Source organism: Camelus ferus, chromosome 25 (genome assembly GCF_009834535.1).
Source record: "Camelus ferus isolate YT-003-E chromosome 25, BCGSAC_Cfer_1.0, whole genome shotgun sequence".
Classification (NCBI taxonomy): domain Eukaryota; kingdom Metazoa; phylum Chordata; class Mammalia; order Artiodactyla; family Camelidae; genus Camelus; species Camelus ferus.
The window spans coordinates 23794133-23820305 of record NC_045720.1 but is presented as its reverse complement, the minus strand read 5'-3'; the positions used below and the strand labels follow the sequence as shown (position 1 = coordinate 23820305).

Below are 26173 nucleotides of genomic sequence, written 5' to 3'. Positions count from 1 at the left end.
TTTGGGAGACTGTACTAAAAGGTTTGGTGGAGGCTGTGTCCTGAGGCACAGCCTTGTCGTATACCTCATGGCTTCTTTCTCTTCCGTCCCCTACCTCTATCTCTCTGCCTCTTCTTGGTAGCCATACCAAAACAAACAAACAAAAACTTAATCCGTCTTTCTCATACATAGAAATTTACTAATCATCGTGTTACCTGTACACTTTGATATTTCGACTCAACCCCAAATGTCTTAAAGATAATTTTCTAATAAAGTCCTCTTTCAAAGTCTGATTCCAGTTAGAATTTTACCACATTACATAACATTTTTTCCTTGTCTTTATAAAAAGTAGATAACTACTATCTCAATTATCTTAAAGTTATTTTATATTCTTCCTTCTCCATCTCACTTTAGACCACAGTGCATCTTCCCATGTGAATAAAAACCCTTCAAAACCATGACATTTAATGTCTTCATAGCATTTTCTTGTATGCATATATAATTTACTTATAATTCCCCTAAATTTTGAGCATTTAAATTATTTTAGTTTTCACTGTTGTAAATTAACAATTCATCTTTATGGGTGAACGTATTTTTGATTCATCTTCTGGAATTGTTCCCAAGAAATGAAATTACAGAGTTAGAGGGTCTAGAAAATATTGAAGCTCTTAACCAAATCACTCAATTGCTTTTAAAGGAAGGTCATGTAAGTTTAAAATCTCTGGCCATGTATGAAAAAGTGCTCATTTCACTTCAGCTCTGTTGTCCTGTGCTTGTTTCTCTTCACGTTGTATAAAAAATTTCACTTCACTTCACCCTTGTTACCTATGTAAACTTGGTTACATAAGTGAAAAATAACTCATCACTGTATTTCTTTGGTTACTAGGGAGGCTGAGAAGTTTATATTCAAGTTTTATCAATCGTCTGTTTATGTCCTCTGCCACTTCTGTAATAAAAAGCAAAGCCTCCCATCCCACCGCTCCCTGCATCAGACAGAACGCTTTCAGGGGGAGGGTACAGCTCAGTGGTAGAGTGTGTGCTCAGCATGCATGTGGTCCTGGGCTCAGTCCCCAGCACCTCCATAATAAATAAATAAATAAACCTAATTACCTCCCGCTTTGGGAAAAAAACAAAAACAAAAAACTCTTTTAATGTTACTGTTCTAATTTGTTCTGGTGGTTTTCACCATGACTGTGTAATATGCTCAAACTGCCATCTCTTGCTTGATCAAATTTAGAGAATATATCAGTTCCTGCATATGAAAAAAAAAGATTTGAATCACATTTTATAGTTTAGTTTGTTTCCACCTAAAAACAGACCCTGAGATAACAATTATGTACAAGCTGTTTGTTTGGGAAGGCAATTCTGGGAAGCACAGTGAAAAAGTGGGAGGTGTCACACAGAAGGGAGAAAAACCAGTGAAGGGTGGATTAATGAGTGAGTTGCTGTTCTGAACTTGCACAGTGAGGCTGAACAAAGTGAAATATCAGAGTTTGGAGCAGAGAAAGATTTATTGCAGGGCCGAGCAAGGAGAACGGGTGGCTCATGCCCCCCAAACTCCCCAAAGGGTTTCAGCAATGCATTTTTAAGGGCCAGGTTGGGGTGCAGGAGGGGGTTTCAGGGTCCGTGATCAGCTTGTGCACGGTTCTCTGACTGGTGGATGTTGAGGTAACAGGGTGGGTGGGTAACGTCATCAATCCTTAGGTGCCCATAGGCCTGGAGGGGGGAGTCTGTCCTGGGAAGGTCCCATAGGGTCCTGCTCACTTACGTTCCCTCTGTGGGCAACTGGGCATAGGATCTCTGGGGCCCTTCAAAAAGGGTCTACTCAGAGCTGTCTCATTGAAAGCAGACTCTCGTCCTCATGCGTTAAGGATTATTCCTGGGCCCTCTTCCCAGCATTTCTGGCCAATGTGGGCCAAGCCCATTCCAGCAGAGAGGGACACGGGAGGTCATCAGGTGTGCAGGAAGTGGCCGTGGTGGCCTGCAGGGTAGGCTATGCAGATATGGGCAGGGGACCAAGAGCATCTGTTACATTCCTCCTCTCAGAGTGTGATATTCATGCTTCAATTTTTTTTATTGTTCTGTTGGTTACCTTGATCATTTAACACAGCACACCCTAGAGACTTTTGAGACTGTCTCTTGCCGACTCCCCACTTTGTGTGGTAAGGAGATTGGCACCCATGCTCCGCTTAGCCGTTTCCCAGCTTTCTCCTCTCCCTTTCTAAATCCCGCACCCCTTCAGCTACACTGCAACAAGCTGTCAATATTTACGCTGACCCTAGTCAAGCCTTTTTGCCCTTTGACTGACTCTAAAAACTGGGACCCAATAAACAACATTTCTATATTTATGATTATATAAACATCGTCATTAAAAACCCAAGTCGTGCTTGGATTGCGTTTCCTCCTTGTGAGTCCAGTAGCTTGAGGTAATGCTGCTTGAAGAAAAAATTAAGGTTACCAAGCTGAACTTCATGCCATGTATCATTTACCATCACATATGAACCACGACTTTCCTCTCCAATTTTTTGTTTTGCTCAGGAATTCTATTTGAAATTTTCTCCCTTGCATTATTTGCATTTAGCAGACTCTGGCTCTGAGCTTCTTCTAGGGTCAGACGCTGGTTTTACTCTAGTGAGCTCTCCCGCTCGGAGCCCTCTGTCTTGTTTTTCCTAAATGGGCTGGTTCTTGTTCTACTTCACACTGACCTCATGACACCTTTCTTATGACTTCTATTTGTTGAGCCTACTGTTTTCAGTATTTCATATACTTCCCTCTTTGGGTTTTATTCTCAAATTTTGTTGGACTATATTCTTACTCTGCAAATAATCAACCTTCTGAGAACTTACATGCAAGAAAATATATGTATTCTGCCCTCACACTAAATTGATAGTTTATTGGATACAAATTTCTAGATTAAAAATAACTTTATGACAGAATTTTGAATTTGCTTCGCCATTATTTTCTATTCTCTAATAGAAGTTGGGGAAAAAAGTCTGATGTCAGTATGACTCTTAGTTCCTTGTGTTTTGTTTTTTTTTTTGTCTTTGAAGCTTTGAGAATCATCATTTAATCTTGGTATTCTGCAGGTTTATGACACTCTAGGTGTGGGTCTTTCTACACTTATTTTCCTGGACACTAGGTGGTCCTTTTGGCTTGAAGACTCTTCTTCAGTTCTGGAAAACTCGCTAATTGTTTGGGAGATCTCACCCCAAGTTTTGCCACCACTGATTGTCCATTTATCTTTAAAACAAATGGGCAGGTTGCTACTGTGGATATTCTGTAATATTGGATATCATGGTCCCTGTTCTGACCAAGTCTTCTCTCCTGCACAGAAGTTTTGACTGGGGACTCTAGCAAGGAAACTCAGGGTATGTCAGTTAGTGTGACCTACCTCATTATGAGCCATCAGAAAAGCAGCTCTGAGGCCACAGATGTGCTCAAATTCTGAAATGGGAAACACTTTCTTGAAAGCTCCAAAATCTTCACCTGAAGTCTTGGTTGTTGCTAGATAATCAGTTCTGGATGGGGTTTTTTTTTTTTTCCTTCTTAAAAAAAAGGCTACAAATGTTTTCACTTGGAAAATGCCACTTGCTTCTGCTCCATGAGCAGGAGAGAGAAGAGGGAAGCCATGGGTGCAGGTAGCCCACAAGGAGACATTTAATTCATCCCTGTGACGGCAGTCTCATTCACTTTCCCATCTGCCCAAAGCTGACCCCTGAGCTTCACTGGGGGCTCTGTTTTGGTAAAGTGCTCCTTCAGCAGCACCCTCACAACGTATTACAGTTACCATTTTCTCTACCTGTATTATCATCAACCCACTTCCAATGTCTGTTTTCCAGAAATTGTTTGCAAACGTGTTTAATCTGCTATCTTCCTATTTATTTGAGTGTGATGTTTAGGTTTTTATTATCCATTTATATGAGAATTTTATTTTTTATTTTTTTATATGAGAATTTTATGCATGAGTTTTTAATCATGATTATAGGAAATATTTTTAACAGGTTTACATTTTTTAATTTTTCTGTTTTATAGATTGCCTCCTTCAAACAAGATTTAAGATGTATATGTATATATAAGTAGAGAAATAGACAACAAAAATTAATAGCAAAAATAATTTTTAAAGCCTTAACTTATAATGTTGATATAAAAATCCATATACTCTAGACCATAGACTGTAGACAGCCATAGTAGGTACAGTAGTGCCTCCTCAAAGGTGTCCACATCTTAATCCCCAGAACCTGTGGCTGCGCCACATTACAAGGCAAAGAAATATTGTGGTTGCAGATGGAAATAAAGTTACTTAATCTGACTTTAAGATTGGGAGATTAGGGGGAGGGTATATCTCAGTGGTGGAGTGTCTGCTTAGCATGCACAAGGTCCCGGGTTCAATCCCTGGTACCTCCATTAAAAGATAAATAAATAAACCTAATTCCTGCCCCCCAACAACAACAACAAAAAGATTGGGAGATGATCCTGGATTATCTAGATGGACCCAGTGTAATCAAAAGGGACTCTCAAAGTAAAAGAGGGAGGCAGAAGAAGAGTCAGTGTCAGAGTAAGGCAGCATGAGAAAAACTGGACCACCATTGCTGGCTTTGATGATGGAAAAGGGTCCAAGACAAGGGAAGCAGGCAGACTTGAGAAACTGGAAACGTCAAGGAAACAAATCTTCCCCTGCACCTTGATTTTAGCTCAGTGGGACCCATTTGGGACTTCTCATTTCCAGAACTGTTAAGTGTCCATTGTTTTAAGCCACTGAATTTGTGACAATTTTTTACTTTAGTACCTAATATCCTAATAGGAAAATAAATATACCAAGTTAAAGAATCTCTTTAGGATTCCTACTGCAATTAAGATTCTAGAGTTCAGAATGGGCAAAACCAGCTTGACAGTGCTATTCAGAGAATGCTATTGTTTAGCACATTACTTTTGTCTGAGTGAAAGAAGGATCATGGTATCAATATATAATATTTTTTATTTATTTATTTATTTTTTAATGTGATTTTCAATACAAATCTTGGAGAAAATGAGGGGGTACAGTTGCCAAAAGCTTCTCTTTAAACAACTTAAAATGCTTTTGTTGAATTCTCTTATTTATTAGAAGTAACATTTCCAACTCAACCCATTTTTTTGTTTTTTGGGTTTTTTAATCTATTTTTTTATATAGTGGCTACATTTGCAATTCTCAAACTCCCAAATTTGTCCCTTCCCATCCCCTTTCCCTGGTAATCATAGATTGTTTACTATGTCTGTGAGTCTGTTTCATAGATGAGTTCATAGTGTTCTTTTTTTTCTTCTTTAGATTCCACAGATGAGTGATATGTTATTTTTTTTTCTCTTTCTGGCTTACTTTACTTAGAATGATGATTTCTAGGTCCATCCATGTTGCTGCAAATGGCATTATTTTATTCTTTTTTATGGCTGAGTAGTATTCCATTGTATAAATATACCACAACTTCTTCATCCAGTCATCTGTTGATGGACATTTAGGTTGCTTCCATGTCTTGGCTATTGTATATAGTGCTGCTATGAACATTGGGGTGCATGTATCTTTTCAAATTAGAGTTACCTCTGGATATATACCCAGAAGTGGGATTGCTGGATCATATGGTAAGTCTATTTTTAGCTTTTTGAAGAATCTCCATACTGTTTTCCATAATGGCTGCACCAAACTACATTCCCACCAGTAGTGTAGGAGGGTTCCCTTTTCTCCACACCCTCTTCAGCATTTATCGTTCATGGACTTTTGCATGATGGCCATTGTGACTGGTGTGAAGTGATCCAACTCAACCCATTTTATTTCATGTTTGATGACCATGAACTGGCTGTAGTTCCTAATTACACATCAGTTTAAAAAGTTGGCATTATTTGCCTTTGTACTGCTGTCAGGCCTCGGGTCAATGTTTGTTAACACCAAAGTGGGAACATTTGCTAAGGGACAGGTGGCTTGCACCACTCCTTTCTTTAAGTCTCTACAGTGATTCAATTCTTACGAATCACCATTCCAGAGTCCTGCCAGGAATGCAGTAGAAACTGCTAGTTAAATCTCTACCAGCAAAGTTCTCTCATCAGAAAAATCTGTCACTGCAACTGGCTCCACGGTGGGCACTTGGCAAATAGGTCAGCAGGCGCTCCTGCTTTGTCACAATGACTCATAGGCACCAGGTAGACCAAGGAGCTCAGCTGGCTGCTGTATTTGTAAAACAAAGGCTTTGGATAAATAAACAAGCAGGATACTGCACAGGCTGAAGTGATACCTTGAGAACTAAGACACATCAAGGGAGGTTTAAAAAAAAAAAAAGAGCCAAAACTTGGAGAAAAGAGATTCAAAAAGCATTGCCTAAAGGAAAGTTGTTCAACGACAGTTGTGTAGCACGGTTTTTTTCTCATTGTACCAAACTGTAATAACCCTTTTAGGCCTAATCAGGAATGATCATACAGCTGGGGTCAGTCATTCATCAGCTCCCCGGGGAAACCATTAAAAATCATGCATTTGGAAGGAATTCAAAAGCAGTGCTATGGAAACCACAGTGGAAACTCTCTAGACCCACCCCACCACGCACTGGGTGAAATCATGAGTTTCTAAAATCGTAAACCAAAATTTCCCACTGATTTGGGTAATTAAATTATTTTTAATTACTTTCCCAAAGACTCTGTCTCTGAAGGTATTGAATACTGACAACAGCAAGAAAAAAAGCAGAAGAGAAGCAATGATTGAAAAATACAATTGTGTCCAAACTCTGTCTGCTCAAAATTCTAGAGACTTGGGACATATATGACTTAAGACATCACCACTACCACAATCATCAATAAGGATGTGGACAAGCCACTACCTGTGTGTACGAAGGGGATTTTAAAAGTGGCTGCTAAAAGCTTCCTGGAGTTTATACTTCCTTGTTTCAAATCTAGGCTCTGCCACTCACTGGCTGTAGAACTAATGTGTAACTGAGGCAGCTTACTTAACTTTTGTGTCCCAGTTTCCTCTTCTGTGAAATAACAATGGGGTTGTTATATGAGAAAAGAGTTAATACGCAAAGAGCTAGAACAGTGGCTGGTGCATAGTGGATGCTGTCATTTTATTATCATTATCAAGGTAATAACTGTTACGTTACAGCTCTGTACCCCTCAGGCATCAGGAACTCAGGCAGGGGTCCTTGCCCCCTCCCTCCCTGGTGTCCCCCTATCAAACCATCTGTCACACTGCCCTTTACTTACCCGGCTCCAGCGGCACTGGACAGGCAGACAAGCCTGAGGGTGATGGCTAAGCAGACATCCGACTGAGAAACCAACGTGTTTACCCCTTTCTGACGCCTCCAAGCTTTGTAAGAAAATTTCTTAGCATCTTTTTGGGGAGGAAAACTAGTCAGATCTCCCCTCTCTCTCCCTCCCCCTCCCCAACCCAATCTGTGAATTTCTCCCTCCATCTCAGTCCTACAATTACCTGAAGGCAGTAGGAGTCTGAGTGGTGGTCGTCCAGGTTCTGCTGAACACTGGCCTCTCAGCATGCCCTGTACCCCCACAGTGGGTGGTTCCCCAGGCCTGGAAGGTAGGGTGCTTCACAAGCTCTGCTCTCCTGTGAGCTCCAGCAGTCAATTACAGGAACAAACTCTCATTAAGTGTCCAATATCAAGCTGTTAAAATAATTTCTTTTGTATTAGTTTTGTATTCTTTAGCTAGCATGCCTTGAAAACTAGGCACTCGACATAACAAACCTTCACCACAACTCTCTGTATTACTAGCTGCATTTTGCAGAGGAGGTATTGGGGGAAATCTGGCTCCCTAAACCATGTTCATTTTACTAAACAAAACTCCTTGAAGGTCTGTCTTCACATTTTGATTATCCTCAGCACCTAACAAAGCTACCCAGAAACATAGTTACTACACAACTGTCAATATTTGATCAATGAACTAATGTACCTGAAGCTTGCTCAAATTTAGGAAGTAGCTCTCTCTTTGGAGAATATTTAGTTATTTTCCCACATGTGAGGGCTTGGATGCTAAACAGCTTTGTTCCAGCCATTATCACCAATAGATAGATAGAGAGATGGATATCTTCATAATTATGCACCACAGAAATCATCTGAAAGCAGTTTCCTCCCCCACATAGTGTAAAATAAAGCTGACTGGGTAATTATGAGATCAGACCCTTTTGTCACCAGTCTCCTCTTTCAGGTTTTCCCCATCCTCTGCTCAGATGTCAAGCACCTCTCATTATCTAAGACCTTCACCCTCTGTTACAGGAGTATTCGTTCTTTACAGTGGTTTTGACATGCGATGTTCTGATAAAAGAAGAATTGTCTTTGCTAACAGAGGTATAAGCCAGTAAGTCTTGTCCTTTTTGTATTAAGGAGATGAACTTGATACACCAGCAATCAAATGCATTCTCTTAATTCTTCTATTAGTACCGACCGATTTTTCTATTAGACTGGGACTCTCCTGGCAGGTGTGCAGCAGATGAGTGGCTGAGTTTAGGGAGGAAACTTTGCTGAGGCCATGGTTGACTCTGGGTGGTGAGAGTAGTAGGAAGAGAGAGACAGAAATGAGGAGGAGGAGGAAGAGAAGAAGGAAAGAGGAAGCTAAGTAGAGAGAGAGGGAGAAAGAAAAAGAGAAAGAAAATTAGAATTTCTAGATTATGAGAGACCAGTGCACGGGCATTCTCACTGACACTTCTCCTTGTCCAAAGGGTCTTAATAGGTATCTTGTCCTTGCACATAACTTGTGGTCATTCTTCTAGGCCTCCTGCAATGATTTTCAACTAGACCCTGGACATTTAAGCAATGATTGTCTTCTTTATTGGTCTAAATTATTCATTACCAAAAATGTATAAAAGATAAACTCAAAATAAATGGAGATGTTATTTTTAAACTATATGTTGTTCAGAAAAACTTTACATACCAAAGTTTACTCTAAGGACAAAACCACTTAGGTGGCTTGTGTATATCTTGGCAGTCTTGAAGTCAGTAGGTAGGTTTTGTTTCTAGAACAAAAGGGTTAAACATTTGCAATCTTAGAGACTGATCCTAAACTAGAAATGAGTGTTCCTTGTGGTTTTCATAGACTCTTTATGTCATCAAGAACAAAAATGCTGAGTTTTAAATCATTTCTTGCAAATTCACTAATTTTAGATTAGATATAAATATCAGTAGGATATAACAAAAACACAAAAATAAAGCAGGTGCTTTTGGGGGAGGGTATAGCTCAGTGATAGAGTGCGTGCTTAGCATGCACGAGGTCGTGGGTTCAATCCCCAGTACCTCCTCCAAAAACAAAAACAAAAAAAACCCTAGTCACCACCCCCCCCCCAAATAGAATAATGATTTTTTTTTAAAAAAGAGGGTACTGTCATCCAAGTAACTCTTTATAGTATTACAGGAAAAGTATTTCAGCTGGGAGCTTTTGGCAAGGGAGGGTATCACTACTTTATCTAATGAGTTTCCCCCAATAAAATTATATGAACAACCTGATTTTAAGAATGTCCCTGCAAAAAAAAAATTCAAATTTTATTTAAAAATAAGATACTTCAACAAGCTGAAGGCAAAGATACTGTACAGTTTTTAAAATCCACCGATGTTTAGCATGGAAAATGACTTCAGGCTTTCTTTTCATTTCTGTCTCCCATGTTGCTGTTTTGATAATAGTTTATTGAGACATATCTGCACAATCCACTTATTTACAGTACATAAGTCAGTGTACTCAGAGTTTGGCAGTCACCACCATCTGTTTTAGAACACTTTCACATCCCTTCTGTCCAAAATAGGTACCCATTAGCAGTCGCTCTCTACTTCCCCCCAGCCCTTGGTAACCACTAATCTTCCTTATTTCTCTCTAGATCTGCCTTATTTCTCTCTAAATGGAATTATACAGTGTACAGCCTACTGTGGCTTTTTTTTTTCACTTAGCATAAGGTTCAAACATGGTGGAGCATGTATTGGTACTCCATTCCTTTTTACTACTGAATAATAATCTATTGTGTGGATATATCACATGTTATTTATCCTACCCACCCATTTGGGTTGTTTGTACTTTTAGGTTATTATGAATGATGCTACCATGAACATTAATGTACAAGTTTTTGTTTCTCTTGGGTAAATACCTACTCATGGGATTGCTGGATCACATGGTAACTCTGTTTAACCTTTTGCGGAACGGCCAGACTGCCAAAGCCTGCATGTTGTCCGTAGTTCTTGATTTTTCAGTTGTTTTTCTCTTACCTGATTCAGACTGGGTTTCTGAAGCACCAGTAATGAACCTCCCAGCAGAACCCATTATACCAACATTATAGAATACACTTGGTACTTTTATTATCCTGTGTCTCCACTACGATATCCTCACCCTTCTCTTTTTCCCTCTGTTAAAGGGTCTATTTGCAGACAGAGAAAAACACTGCATTCATATTTGCCATTCAGTAAAGGACCCTAGAAGAATATAGTTTTCCTTGAGAGTTCTTCATTTTGTGATTTCAGCATCTGAATTAATGTTGCATGGTGAACTACATTTTTCCTGAAAAAAATAAAGATGGCAGATGAGGGAGCAATATTTGTTTTAATGTCAAGAATATGTTCACTCTTCTTCAACACTCGCCTGGTACCATTATTCCAGGAGTAAGATCTATGTTGGATATTTTGGCAAACACTGAAAGTAAATCTCAAATATACACACACACACATACACACACACATATACATATATTTTTAAATGTGTATATATATACACACACATACACACACATACATACACACACACACACACACACATACATATACATATATTTTTAAATGGAGGTACTGGGGATTGAACCCAGGACCTTGTGCATACTAAGCATGCACTCTACCATTGAGCTGTACCCTCCCCACCTCTAATACTTTTTAAAAGTCAGTTGTAGAAGTAGAAAAAATTTAAATGGCTTAAAAATATGTTACATATTTTTTTCTCATTTAGAGTAGAATATTTGTAGCATGGGTGTGTAGAAAATGTCAAAATCAGAAAATACAGTTTCGGGATTGAAGGATCTCATAAATCTTTTAACTCCATTCCTTGGCACCAAGGAAGTTGTGTTCTAAATTTATTTTTACAAATACACATTTTTTGAGGAAAGTAGCAAAACTTTGGAGTGGAAAAATTCCCCTTTTTAAAAAGCATTTGTAATTTATTAAACCCCCATTTACTGCTGCTAATGACAAAAACATAATTTAACTAATATCATTCATAAATTCAAATGTAACGACCTCAAGTCTCAGTCTCACTGTAAAGAGTATATTTAAACATTAAAATAATTTTTCACCATGGATTCAGGCCACTTCTGACTAATTGGCTTAGGCAAAAAGAGAACTTAATGACTCACATTACCCAAAAGTCCAAGAATAGATCTAGCTTTAAGCGCTGCTAGCTAGGACTAGAGGAGATAATCAAGGTCCATGTTCTCTCTCTCAGCCTCGTAGCTCCATCCCGGGGATGGCTCCGTATATATTGAGAGGTTCTTACTTTACTATAGTAAATAAATTTGGTTTTGTTTTATCCCTTAGTTCTCACATCCAATGGCAAATCTTTGCTCCAGAAATCACAGCAAATGCTCATTGTGAATTATTTGTTCTCAGTTGGTCGAGTGCCCACCTATGAACCAATCACTGTGACTGGGGAAATGCAAAGTACTGACGGACTTAGCCTTAAGTGATGGTCCCAGGGATGGAGCCAGTAACATACAAATACATGGTCTTAGAAAGAAATTATAGTATAGCTACCAAATTAAAGGGGAATAGATGCTGTGGCCCAAAATATAGGAGAAATATAAAATTTCTTATTTGAGAAGTAAGGACAGCACTTAGCTGTAATTGGCTATCTTTCAATGTATGCACATTCTAAGTTTTTTAGAGATTTTACATCCCTGTGCTGCAAATAGGTTACCAGTTGCCTAGATACTTAGCCCCTTGGCCCCTAGATAGCCGAGGTCTTTTCTAACCAAGAGCAGGCTCATTCTTTTGCCCCACTGTGCCATACAAGTATATTTCTCTGTTCCATGAAGTGGGGCGGTGGGGAGTGTTAGAAATCCTATATCGCTGGGGGAAAGTATGGGTACATGGGGTAGATTTCAAAGATGGTTCCAATTTTTTGCCTTCTTCATGTTCATGTCCTTTGTCACAGAACTTTGCCAGTTACTCCACTCTGACTCTGGGATGAGCTATGTGATTTGCTTTGGCCAATATATTAGAAATTGTGACACAAGCAGAAGCTTGAAAAATGCATGTGCAATTGTTCTTACCCTCAAGCATACTGACGCACAGCCATGACACATGCTTGGGCTAGTCTGCTGGAGGAAAAGACAGTGGAACAGAATCTCAGGATGGATGTGGCTGGCAATGGATCCACCAGAAGTTACTTCTCTTGAAACACAACTTGCCTGCTTTTAAACCCAAAATACTTGTTCAAAGCAAAATGAAAGGGTGGCTCCTTTGATTTCCTTCCCATGGCAGAAACTTTGGAACCCAGGTGATATTCAATCCTAATTTTCTTACTTCCTTTGAGACACTAAGGAGTGTTTCCCTCTCATTTTCTAATAGACACATCAGCAGAAGGACAACTTTTTCTAATGAACAAAGACTTCTCACAGGAGTATCTATTTTCTTGGAAAACAAGCACACAAATCTTGTTGTTAAACTGCCAGTATGTTATAATTTAACTCCATCTTCCACGAGAAAAGGAAAAAAATATTACTTACATAATGAGTGTCAGGAAATTTTCAGGGCCATTAAGAGGGATTTAACTGAAGTCTTTTTTATAAATACTAATGTATGGCATTCTAATATAAAAATACTATAATGTAGTCATTCCTCTAATGAGGGTCATTTAGAGTCCTCCAGAATTTTATTATAAACATTGCTGCATGTACAGTCTGATATTGATCTTCCTGTGCATATGTTGAATGTGTTTGTAGTACTGTTGGGATTATAGAAAATGTACTTTTTATTATTTTAATACATACTGCCAGTTGTCCTTCACTTGTACCTAATTTATACTCCCACCAGCAGTATAAGAGAGTTCCCATTTTCCTCTATCCTGGCCAATACTTAATGTTCTAAAACTTTAAAATTTTTACCTATTTCTCTGAGTACCTGGAAGACTAGACATCTTTTAAAATTGTATTGGCCATCTTCATTTCTTGTCCTATTAATTGACTGTCCTTTCTTTTGCATGCTTTTCTATTGGGTAATTTATTTGCTTTTTTATTATTAATAGTAGTTCTTTTTATATTCTAGATTTTAACCCTCATATATTATGCTCTGGGAAAGATCTTTCTGTTGCTTATCTTTTACCATTCTTAACAGAACAAGTCATAAAGAGATTTTACATTTTGTAATGATCAAATCCATTAATCTTTTCCCTAATTTTTTTTCACTTTCTGTGTTTTAAGCCTTCTCAACCTTGAGATTATAAACATTTCCTTCTAATAAGTACATAAAAATTAAATGTGTGCTTATTTACTGATGCATGGATGTTGCCTCATTTAATTAATTACTGCTTCATAATATATCTTGAAATCTAGTTGGCTTTGCTGTTTTTGCTTATTTTTCTTTCATACTGATTTTAGAAGGGCTTACTTCTCACTCGTCTATTACTACTCCAACATCCCATGATTAGGCCTAAGTTTTACTAGCTCAACTACCATTACTTGCTTAGTAAGACACATTTAGTACTAAGAAATTAAAATATTCTTCCAGTTATCAGCAATGACTAGTCAATTACTAGTTTTATTTATTGTTTGCCACACATAAACTTACCATTTGTTCTTATCTCTATGATAATCACAAATAAAATGTTAGAAATACCTGTGCAATGATTTAACCTGTATAGTTTCCATTCTATGTAGAAATGTGGTAATTATTTCAAAGCATTATTTAACATTGTTAACCATTCTTATTTTCTTTTTTTAAAATCAGTTACTTAACACAACCATTAAAGGCTTATTACACATGAAGACCTGTATCAGGCCCTGGATATAAAATGGTGAAAGCTCCCTCAGTTATCACTTGAAACTTGTAGTGGTGATCAGGAAGAACAAGGCAGAGCTAGAGAGCAGTCCTGAAGAAGAGGCAGAGACTCAGAGTGAGTGTAGGAGGAGGAACCAGGACCATGAGGAGGTGGGCAGGCAGGTACTAGATCCAAAAGGTGCCAGCCAACAGGTAGCTCCCTAAGCCCTTCAACTTCCTTTACTTCACATCCCAAGGACCCCAGCACAGTCCCCAGCACAGTCCTTACTTCTGCTACAGCACACCGCTGACCTGTGTCTTCCTGGTGGGCTGGGGCTGGGAAAGGATGGGGTCTCTGTGGATTCCATGTGGAAGGGACCCTTGGAGGGCCCTGCCCCAGGGTCAACCCTCAGGTCCCATCTTCTTTTCTTTGTTTTTTAAATATGGCAGCTGAACTGTGGCTCAGTCAAATATCATGCAGACTGTTTTCATATTTTCTCACCCTCTTTTTAATAAATGACATATATTAGTTTCAAGTGTACAACATGACTCGGTATCTGTATACATTGCAATATGATCACCATAGCAAGGCTAGTTAACATCTGTTATTATACATAGTGTTTTTTTTCTTCTAATGAGAACTTCTTAGATCTACTCTTAGCAAGTTTGAAATAAGCAATAAGGTATTAACTATATCACCATGCTAAACATTACATCCCCATGACATGTATTTTATAAATGGAAGTTTGTCCTTTTTGACCCCCTTCACCCATTCCCCGCCTCTGCCTCTGGCAACCACCATTCTGAGTCTGGTTTTGGTTTGTGTGTGTGTGTTTAAGATTCCACATAGAAGTCACGTCATTTGTCTTTCTCCATCTGACTTATTTCGCTTTAGCATAATGCCCTCGAAATCATGCATATTTTCACAAATGGCAAGATTTCCTTTTTTAATTGTTGAATTATATAATTATAAATTATATAAATATAATATATACATTAAATATATAATTATATGTATTTATATATAATTATATATCTATCCCATTTTTTAAAATCCATTCACCATTACTTAGGTTGTTTTTAATATCTTGGCTATTGTAAATAATGCAGTAAACACGGGGGCACATAGATCTTTTCGAGTTAGTGTTTTTCATTTCCTTCAGATAAATATCCACAAGTGGAACTGCTGGATCATATGGCAGTTCTACTTTTGAAGACTGAGGCAGTTCGACTTGAGGAAGTTTTCCTACTGTTTTCCATAGTGGACGCACCAATTTACATTCCCACCAACAGTGCACAGGTTCCCTTTTCCCCGCCTCCTTGCCAACACTTATTTCCTGTCTTTTTTGTAATAGCCACTCTGACAAGTGTGAGGTTATGTCTCATTGTGGTCTTGATTTGCATTTTCCTGATGATTAGTGACGTTGAGCTCCTTGTCATGTATCTGTTAGCCATCTATGTCTTCTTTGGAAAAATATTCAGAACGTCTGCTCGTTTTTAAATTGGGTTTGTTTTTTTAACTAGTTTAAGTTATTTTGGATATTAACCCCATATTAGATATATGATTTGCAAATATTTTCTCCCATTCAGTAGGTTGTCTTTTCCCTGTGATTCCTTTTGCTGTGCAAAAAGCTTTTTAGTTTTATGCAGTCCCACTTATTTTTGCTTTTGTTGCCTTTACTTTTGGTGTCAGATCCAGAAAAATCATTGCCAAGACCGATGTCAAGGTGCTTACTGCCTGTGTTTTCTTCTAGTTTTATGGTTTCAGGTCTCACATTCAAGTCTTTAATCTATTTTGAGTTACTGTGTGTAGTGTAAGACAGTGGTCCCATTTCATTCTTTTGCATGTGGCTTTCCAGTTTTGCCAACACCATTTGTTGAAGACTCTTTCCTCTGTATGCTCTTGGCGCCTTTGTCATTAATTAATTGACTACATATGGGTGGATTTATTTCTGGGCTCTCTGTTCCGTTTCATTGATCTATGTGTGTTCTTATGCAATACCATATTGTTTTGATTATTATAGATTTGTAACATAGTTTGAAATTGGAGAGCACGATGCCTCAACTCTTCTTAAGATTGCTTTGGCTTTTTGTGCTTCATATACATTTTAGGTTTGTTTATTTCTGTGAAAAATCCCATTGAAATATTAATAGGGATTGCATTAAGTCTGTAGATTGCTTTGTGTAGCAACTGCTTCCAAGCCTTGAGCACAGAATACCTATTTGTGTCTTCAGTTTCATTAATGTCTTACAGTTTTCAGTGTACAGGGCTTTTCCCCTGCTTGTCTAAATAGATTTTTTGTATTTTACTCATTTTTATGCAGTTGTAAATAGAATTGTTTTATCTCTGTTTGTTAGTGTATAGAAACCCAAGAGATTTTGTATATTGATTTTTGTATCCTGCAACTTTATCACTGGATCTAATGTTTTTGGTGGAGTCATTAGTGTTTCCTATGTATAACATCTGGTCATATGCAAATAGCGACAGTTTTACTTCTCCCTTTCCAGCTTCGATGCCCTTTCCCTCCTCTTCCCTCCCCTCTCTTTTCCTTTCTCGCCCAGTATCTGTGGCTAGGACTTCCAATATTATGTAATAGAAGTGGCAAGAGTGGGCATCCTCACCATGTTCCTGACCTTAAAGGAAAAGCTTCTTACCACTGAGTAAGCTGAAGGTCTGTCGTATATGGATGGCCTTTTATTATGTTGAAGTATGTTCCCTCTATGCACTTTGTTGTGAATTTTTATCATAAATGGATGTTGAAATTTGCCAAATGCTTTTTCTGCATCTACTGAGATAATCACATGACTTTTATCCTTTGTTAAATTAATGTGGTGCACCACACTGACTGATTCATAGATGCTGACCCATCCTCACATCCCTGGAATAAATCTCACTTGATCATGGTGTGTTGTCCTTTTCATGTATTGCTGAATTTGTTTCGCTAACATTTTGTTGAGGATTTTTCATCTATGTTCATCAGGGATACTGGCCTATAGGTTTCTTTACTTCCGGTATCCTAGTACAGTTTTGGTATCAGGGTAATGTTGGCCTCCTCAAATAAGTTTGGATGTGTTCCCTCCTCTTCCACTTTTTGGAAGTTTGGGAAGAACTGGCATTAATTCTTTAGATGTTTGGTAGGATTCACCAGTGGAGCCATCTAGTCCAAGTCTTTTGTTTGTTAGATTTTTGATTACTCCTTAGTAATCAGTCTGTTTAGACTGTCTATTCCTTCATGATTCAGTCTTGATAGGTTGTGTGTTTCTAGGAGTTTATCCATTTTCAATGTTACAAAGTTGTTGGTGTATAATTGTTCAGAGTAATCTCTTATGATCCTTTGTATTTCTTTGGTTAACTTCTTAAACTCTAACATCTGACCCTTCCCTCTGGCAACTCTTCTGCCTGTTCTTGTGTGGGTTCCATCTTTGGTTAAACATCTTTCTAACAGAACAACTCCACCTACCTTCACCCACTTTTTTTTTTAATCAAAGAGAAATTTCACCTGGAAAACACTGGAATGTAGAGTTTTTGTTTCTAACTTAATGTTGAATTATCCTTAGCACTGAAAATACCATGTTATGGTTACATAGCTGATGCTTACTAAACATGCAGATATAATGAATATTGTTAAATGACTCAACATGAAGAACACATAAAGTACTACTTCATTACTATCATAAATATTTTATAAATTCCCATTTACAGTTTATGATAAAATCAACAAAACACAAGGTAGTACATTCACAGCACTTACTGTATATACTTCCTTTAAATGTGTTTATTATTTTAAAAAGTTTAGAACATTAAGCTGAGTTATATGTTTGTGGAATCCTTGACATATTTTAAGAAAATATGGCTTGGAATCACAGCTCTAGACCTCTTACTCTCAACACAGATCAATATGCAACAATATTTAAGGCTAATTATCCTGACAGGTTTCAATTCAACATTAATCACGTTAAAAGTCACATATACAAAGGAAAGAAAATTACTACATGGATATTTGCATATATACATTGTCATATGGTTAATTAAGCACCACATTAATCTGCATTTTTCTTATATACCCTAAGAGGGTATGTATGATCTTTGAGGTAAATTTTAAATAAAATTTAAGCCTACTGTCACATAATAAAGGCTTTTAGTAGTTCACTGTCTAAATAGTCTTGTTTCATTACATTTTACAATGACAGTAAAAAGTTCTGGAAATATCACTGCTTGGTTTTTTTGGTTCAGCCCGACTGCACCTCCCTCCCATGTTCATGATCTCATGATGCTTGACAGTACTAGGAAAGAGACCACACCGCTAACAGAGTACTAGTAGGGCTCCACTGTCACTGCTAGTTCTCAGGACTTGCCTAACTTCTCCTCTAGCATTTCCTCTAGGAAACTGCATACTGACAGTGTTTAGAACATGCATGTAATCCCTATCCTTTTCCTCCTTTTTTGTCTCTCAAACTTACTTCTTACTCTTTCATGAAAATTTAATTCAGCCAAACACTTGAGAAGGTAGGAAACAATCATTCCTAAATCTCTTGCCTATCTTGTATTTCTTTTCTTCATTTTCTGCCTCTTAAAGTCTCAATTCTATTAGAATACAAAATTTAACTTGAAGTTTATGTAAGAAGCATACAAAAATGCTATAAAAGTTAATAATTTTCCAGGTAAATGAAAACCAAAATAAATCCAAGGAAATAATGAGAAACTAAAATTCATGGCAAAATATATTTAATGTATAAACAGGGTTACCTTTTCTTAACTGCAGAAATCTAAGGAGAACTGCAAGGGCAAATTATAATTATTACATTAATGGCTCCCAGCGAATCACACACACCACCTGCTGTCTATATCCCTGTGTACTCCCTCTCATACTGACCCTAGATTTGCTTTGACCATGTGACTTCCGTTGTCCAATGGAAGGTGAGCAAATATAATGGAAGTGCAGACTTGATAGACTCTTAAACATACATTAGAGCCTGCCCTTTTGGAATGTTTTCTCTGTCATGGAAAGAAACAGTCCAGCCTCCTGGAGGAGGAGAAGCCATGTAGAATAGAGACAGTCAAGTCACTGAATTATGAAAAATTATAAAACATCCTGTTTTAAACCACTGAGTTTTGGAGTGGTTTGTTATATACCAATGGATAAGAGCGGTATTTGTAGAACCTTATCATCTATGTATGTCTGTGGAAGAGCAAATTGATAAAAGTTAAAGCTATACTTAATCTGAAAAACACTTACGGTCTCTCAGCACACTTTAACAATATTAGACTTGCTGTACTCCTGCTGTATTTCCCCCTCAACTCCCGCTATTCAGTCCACTTAAAAAATATTCACAAGAATCAACATTTTAACTATTATCCTATACCTATATAGGTATGGAAGTAGAAACTATATCAGTTAACAAGTGTACATGATACTTTTATTTTTAAATAATGAATTGTACATCTTTCATATAAAAGACGAGATTCTAGCCTGCTTTTAAAAAATAATTATACTTGCTAACACTATGTTTACATTTTTTACAGAAGCTAATTTTCTCTAAATTTGTAGCTTCATTCCATAGCTTTTATAGAGTCATAATCTCTTGAATATATTTCCAATAGCCTTTAAAAAATAAATTCATACGAGATAATTTTATTTAACACAGTAAAACTTAACAGTTCACAGCACAACTGCCCCACCTTCCAGCTACCACTGAATAATTTTTCAGTACAGAAAAGCCAACATGTCAGAGTAATTAATTCTCTGTATTTACTTTTATTAAAAAGAGGTTTTTGGTAGTGAGAACAAATAATCTCTCATTTGTTGCTTGAAAGCCTAAAATAGGATCATTGGTTTCCAGGCTTGCTACTTGCTGCTTAGCAACCTGCCCTACTTGCCTGCCTTCCTTCCTATTGTAAAGTACAGTGGACATGGGAGTGGGCTGACGATAGATGAAAACTCGTCGAAGGCACTCACAAAGGGCTGCATAAGAGTAATTTGGAGCACAGGCAAAAAATTTTTTGTCTCTCTTTGATGCTTGGACGTAGCCTGCCAAGAAATAGACAAAAAAAAAGAAAAACTATATGTTACACAGAAGGGGGAAAATTGTGACTAAACATTTAATATTTCATATTTTTTATTACAAATTGAAATGACTAAAAATATATGCCAACAGATACTCAACAATGGTTAAATTCTGAACCATTACTGGATTAGCCACAATCAATCGCTCCCAAATTTTGCACCAAGTGGTACAAAATATAAAGCATTAATGCCTAAGGAACAAAATAGGGTTTCATCTCTTCAGGAAAAGCACAACATAGTTCCCATGTAATTTCCATGAATAATTAAAACACTAAACATCTAACATACTAAAAGCAGGCCAAAATCTCTTTAAATGCCAATTTAAGAACTGGGTTCATCAATCACAGATGTGGCATTACAGCATCTTCTTTCTTATCAAGTAAATGAGAAAACGTTCATAGGATACTATTATAGTTATTTCAGGAGTGTGTGCAAAATGCAGACCCCACCCCCCAAGATGCTAACGCACATGGTGCACTCTCATTACTTCCGCAGTGTCAGTGGTACCTTTATACACCAGCACCAACCCTGTAACAGGGTTTGCTGTACTTCACCTCCCAGGAGTAGAACCGTGAGACCATTACAAGCTCAAACGAAAATTCAAGCATCCAATTTAAAACCTTCATTAAGATAGCCCTTGAAAACTAATTAACCTTTGAAAAAAAATCTTAATTTTATATTTTTAAAAATAATCATTTTTACATTTTAAAAGGGCATTTATGTACTGAAATTAGAATTTTCAGATTGGGACATGATTACTGAATGTTATAGCTTGTGAGAGAGGAAACTTAACAGGAATGTAAATCAACCTCATCAAATAATGAATGAGCACAGGCAGATCCATGCTGGTTTTTTAATATTAAGCAGTGTTTGAGGAGGAAAAAGTAAAGAGGATGTTAGAAATGTCCCTTAGTGGCCTAGAATTAGCTCTCCAGGCTAACTGACAAAATGATGTATGTAACATCTCGAGGCTACATATCTAATGTAATGTTGATTTAACTTAAACTCAAGCATAATAGAATTCTTCTATACTGTGGAACTGGGGGATATAAATGGAGGCTCTGAGCACATGAAAGCTATGATAAAGCTTTACTCTTACTAAAAAGAGGATAGAGAACGAAAAACCAGGGATTTTAGTAGAGAGGCTAGAAACTGTGGATAAATCAGTTAATCAAACTTTATTTCAGGTCATAAACATCTATTTGGAGTCTGAATTAACCAGTTTAGTGGCTTATATTATTAACTATAAGGGATAATCAAAAACATCTCTATGATTAGGGCTGTGCATATACAGCAATCAAAATGTATAACTTTACTTCCTGCTACCGGCTTAAAATAACCTTTCAGTAAAGCAATAGCTGTGGTTAATTCATATAAAAAAATTTCTCCCACACAATACTAACATATTTTGACATAAAGTTAATTATTGCATAAGTCTACAATTATGTAATTCAAAATGTTTTAAGCCCTAGTTTTAAAACCAGTATTTTATTTTTTATCCTACAGAATAAACTTCATTTCTGCTTCTTTTTTCATAAGTGTTTTCATTATAATGGCTCTGTTTCACACGTAAGTTCCGTGAAAGATGTCTCCTGATGGGCTTTACCTTACTCAGAGTAATTCTATAATGACTGAACTTACTCTGAAGAAACCTGAATTCAAGTTCCATGCAGGGTACTGTCAAACCCCTTGTTCATCTTCTAATACTGTACGGCTCAGTTGGAATAAGTGAGTAACGGATTAGAGTGATTCAAGTGGTTAGACAACCACTTAGATTTCTACTCTGTGTTGATCTTCTACACAAGCATAAAAACAGGGTAGTCCTACTGTTCCAGAAGTACTAACGTTCATCAACTACGCATAAGGAATGAAATTATAGCACAAATCAATCCAAATGTAATTAGGGCAGCTCAAATTTAAACAAACCAAAAAAAAAAAAAAAAAAAAAAAACCAACACTTAAGATGACTGTAATTTTTCATATAATGGAAAAGGCTGTCAAAGAGCTTGCTGATACCTAAAGCATTGAAAGTCGCGATATGCTCCCACATATCATCTTGTCTGCCGGAGCGTGGCTGCCAGAGTAGGGCGTCGACATCGTGGCGCAGACAGAAGCAGGGCATTTCTTTAGGATCCACTATGACAGAGAAAAGGTACTGGTTGCTTCCAAGATTCACCTAAAATTAAAAGTGACAAAACCCAACAATTTACTCAACAACAAATTATTATTAATAAGAATGATGACAACTGATACACAGAACAATATGACAGCAACTGTCTAAACTCTTCACCTAATCTGATGAACGCTTTGTAATGCCCCTGGGAGGAATGTGCTACTGTTAGGTCTCTTAGAGCTGAGTGATGCACAGGGCCTGCAAGTAACTTGCCCAGGACCCACCTGATAATGAGTCGTGGAGCTGAGATCTGAATCCAAAGTCTATGTTCTTAACCACGACACTAAACTACTTCTCAACTGTTAGTAACTTGTTTAAAACATGATATAAAGCAACAATTTTACAAGCAGAATATTTTTTAAATCACAGAACACAAACAGGAAGTTTACAAATGCTAACTTGTAATAATTACCAAGAACAATGGCAGCTATAGGATTTATCAGTGCCTTCTATATGCCAGGCATGTGGCAAATATTAATCTCAACAACCCACAAGGCTGTTATTTTCACAGATGAAAGATCATACTTGAGAGCTTGAGTAACCTGTTCTAGACTACAAAGGAAAAACCACAATGCTGGGATTCAAACTCAAATCCGTTTACAAATTATTTACTTTGGTACACTATTTACAGTAAAATGTCAACAATATGTTAATAATTTTATTGCAATAATGATGGATAAAGAAATTCATTTTAATACAAACGCATCAAAAGTTAAGACTTATAATTGGATTCCACTTATAAGAATACTTCTTTTAATGGAAAGAGGTTGAAGTGATATTCTTTATTTGAAATGCTGTTTATCAAAGTTAAAAATGCCTAAATACCAACAAAAATTACAACAAGTGTAGAAAACATAAAATATGCATAGTACTTGATAAACACTGAACTGCTTCCACGGGTTTTAGAGCAGACTGGAGTATAAAATGTTGGGTTACAATTAAAGGTGGAGACCTGCTCCATACTCAATAGGAAAAGCTGTGAAGTGACTTTCCAGCACAGGCTGCTGGTCATAGGAGGAACTGGAGACAGAGCAGCCACCCAATTTGTGTTGACCCAACAACGCCTAGGGACAGGGCTCCTGGGTGGGGCCAGTGCTCGTTCCTACAGAAGGGAACAGGCTGGAACAGTGTTGACAGATGATTTCTCTTCTCCCTTTGCTCCTGATTATTACTAAGTGAGGTTTATTTTCAAAAATCATTGCCAACTAACTGGTCTTTTATATACTCAAAACCAAGTTTCTGGAAGTTAAAAACAAACTATAATTTACTAGTCTGATGTAACTAACTGCAAATCATAATTTACTATGAGATAAAACACTCCTTTCATTTACTTATTTTTAAAATTTTTTTAACTGAAGTATAGTCAGTTTACAATGCTGTGTCAATTTCTGGGGTACAGCATAATGTTTCAGTCATACATGTACATACATATATTCCTTTTCATTATAGGTTACTACAAGATATTGAATATAGTTCCTTGTGCTATACAATAGAAATCTGTTGTTTATCTATTTTATATATAGCAGTATCTGCAAATCTCAAACCCCCAATTTACCCCTTCCCGTTCCCTTCCCCGGACCCTGTAAGTTTGTTTTCTATGTCTGTGAGTCTGTTTCTGTAAACCACTCCTATTAAATGAGAGAATTTAGACTTTTTCCCTTTATGTAGTAAAAGAATTTGTAATATGCCCCTTACTTAATAAATTCTAGCCTTCCTATTCTCATTTTAAAATCAAGTATTCCATACAGCTAAATAAAAAGATATGCCACTCAAGATGTAGGATACTTATTAGGTTGCTCAGCAGCCACATTAAGAAAACAAGCTTATAATTCCATTCAAAAGTTGCAAGCTAAGAGTGGATAAAAGAACTGCATATAAACACTGCTTTTAAGATAACATCTTATCAAGAGGTTCCATGAGAAAAATAAAACCACTTTTAAGTCTTTATACCTTTTACTACCTTTTCTTGCCTCACTGCACTAGCTAGGAGTTCCAAGCACGAGGCTGCCTAGGAGTAACGAGGGCAAACACCCTCACCTGTTACTAACCTTAGCGGGAAGCATTCTGGTTTTTTACCACATGTTAACTCTAGGTTTTTCGAGGAGGCAGGTAGTTTAAACTCCCAGTTTGCTAAGCATTTTTATAGTAAATGGATGTTGTTTTGTCAATTCTGCTTCTGCATCTACTAGAATAGTCAAATATTCCTGACTTTAAGTCTGCTGATATGCTGAATTACACTGACTGATATCTGAATGTTGAATCAGCCTTGAATTCCCTGGGTAAACTCTACCTGATCATGGTGTATTTATGATCCTTTTTACTTATTGCTGGATTTTATTTACTAATATTTTACTGAGGATTTTTGTGCCTGTATTCATAAGAGACATCGATGGGTTCCCCCGCCCACCGCCTGTTTTCTTTAGTTGTCGTGTCTTTGCTATCAGGGTGATGCTGACCTCATAAAATAGTAAGTTGGGAGGTGTTCCTCTTTTATTTTCTGGAAGTTGGTATAGAATTGGTATTATTTCTTCATTTGGTAGAACACACCAGTGAAGCAACCTAGGTCTGAAGATTTGTCAGAAGGTTTCTAACAATAAATTCAATCTCTTTAGCAGATACAGAACTACTAACGTTATCTATTTCTTCTTGAGTGAACTGTGATAATGCTTGTTGTTCAAGGAACCTGCTTCACTTAAATTGTCAAATATATGAAAACAGGATGTTCACTAACATTTCATTTTATGCTTAGTGTCTTTTGGACTTGTACTGACATGTCCATTTTTATTCCTGATGTTGGTAATTTGTCTTTTTCCTGGTTATTCTGGACAGAGACATCGATTTTGATCTTTTTAAAGGATCAGCATATGGTTTTATTGATTTTCTTTATCTTTGGTTTTCAATGTCACTGATTTCTGCTCTTTGTTTCCTTCCTCCTACTTGCTTTAGATTTAGTTTGCTGCTTTTTCCTAGTTCAACGTGGAAGCTTAAACTATAAAATTAAGACCTTCTTTCTTTTCTGACATAATAGGTAATGCCATAAATTTCCAAGCATTGCTTTAGCTGCATCCCACATGTGCTGTGTTTCATTTTCATTCAATTCACAGTATTTCCTAACTTCCTTTGTGAGTTCTACTATGCCTCACAGGTTAATACTGCTCATGATTCTTATTTTTTAAATTTATTGAGGTTTATTTCACGGCCCACAATATGGTCTATTTTGGTAAATGTTCCATGTCCCTTTCTGCGATTCCAACTAGATGTATGTTAGACCATCTGATACTGCCCACAGCTCTTGGAAGTTTTGTTTTTGTTGATGTTTTTATTTCTAATCCTGCCCCGCCCTGAACCCCCTTTTGGTTTCAGATCTTCTAATTTTTACTAACCCATCTTCGAGGTTACTGATTTTTTTCTTCAGACGTGCTGAGTAAACGGATAAGTCTGCTGAAGGCATTCTTGTGTTGCTGTGGGTTTGTTGTTTTTTTTAATTCCTAGCATTTTCAATCAACTCCTTTACAGTCTCTCTCTGCTAAAATTCTGTATTTATTCATCTTTTCTACTAAAGCCTTTAACATATGAACCACAGTTAATTTAAATTCCTTGTCTAGTAGTTACAAAATAGGGGTTCATCGCTGAGTCTAGCTACATTTTCTGCTGTTTCTTGATAAGCAGGATGTTCTTTTCTTCTTTTTGTGTGTCTCGTAATTCTTGATTGAATACTGGATATATAAAACGGACTTGAGGTAAGCAGCATTCATGCCTGGGAATGGACACACTTCTGCTAGGCCATTAGTGTGGTGGTTATGGCAGAGGGAGGCTGAGAAGCAGGTATCTGAGCTTGAGTTTTGTTGCTGTGGTTTCCTTCAGTGTATCACCAACTTCAAATTCCTCTAGTGTCACTTTGCACTCTGGTGGGGATTGAATTCCTGGAGGATTCTCCTCAATTGTACTGTTCCACCCCTAACCTTAGGCCTTCATTATGCATCTGCATTTCAGAG

At 37.2% G+C, this 26173-nt stretch overlaps 1 protein-coding gene across 1 annotated transcript in view; it reads right to left on the bottom strand.

The window, feature by feature from the left end:
- Window positions 1-17688: 17688 nt before the first annotated feature.
- The window catches only part of NUDCD1 (NudC domain containing 1), a 62312-nt gene continuing 53827 nt past the window's right edge, over window positions 17689-26173 (bottom strand). The window contains exons 9-10 of the mRNA XM_014561696.2: window positions 22022-22181; window positions 17689-19969 (exon numbers count right to left, since the gene is read on the bottom strand). Of these exons, the coding sequence (XP_014417182.2) occupies window positions 19677-19969; window positions 22022-22181 (453 nt within the window). The 3' untranslated portion in view covers window positions 17689-19676. The remainder of the gene's footprint in view (window positions 19970-22021; window positions 22182-26173) is intronic.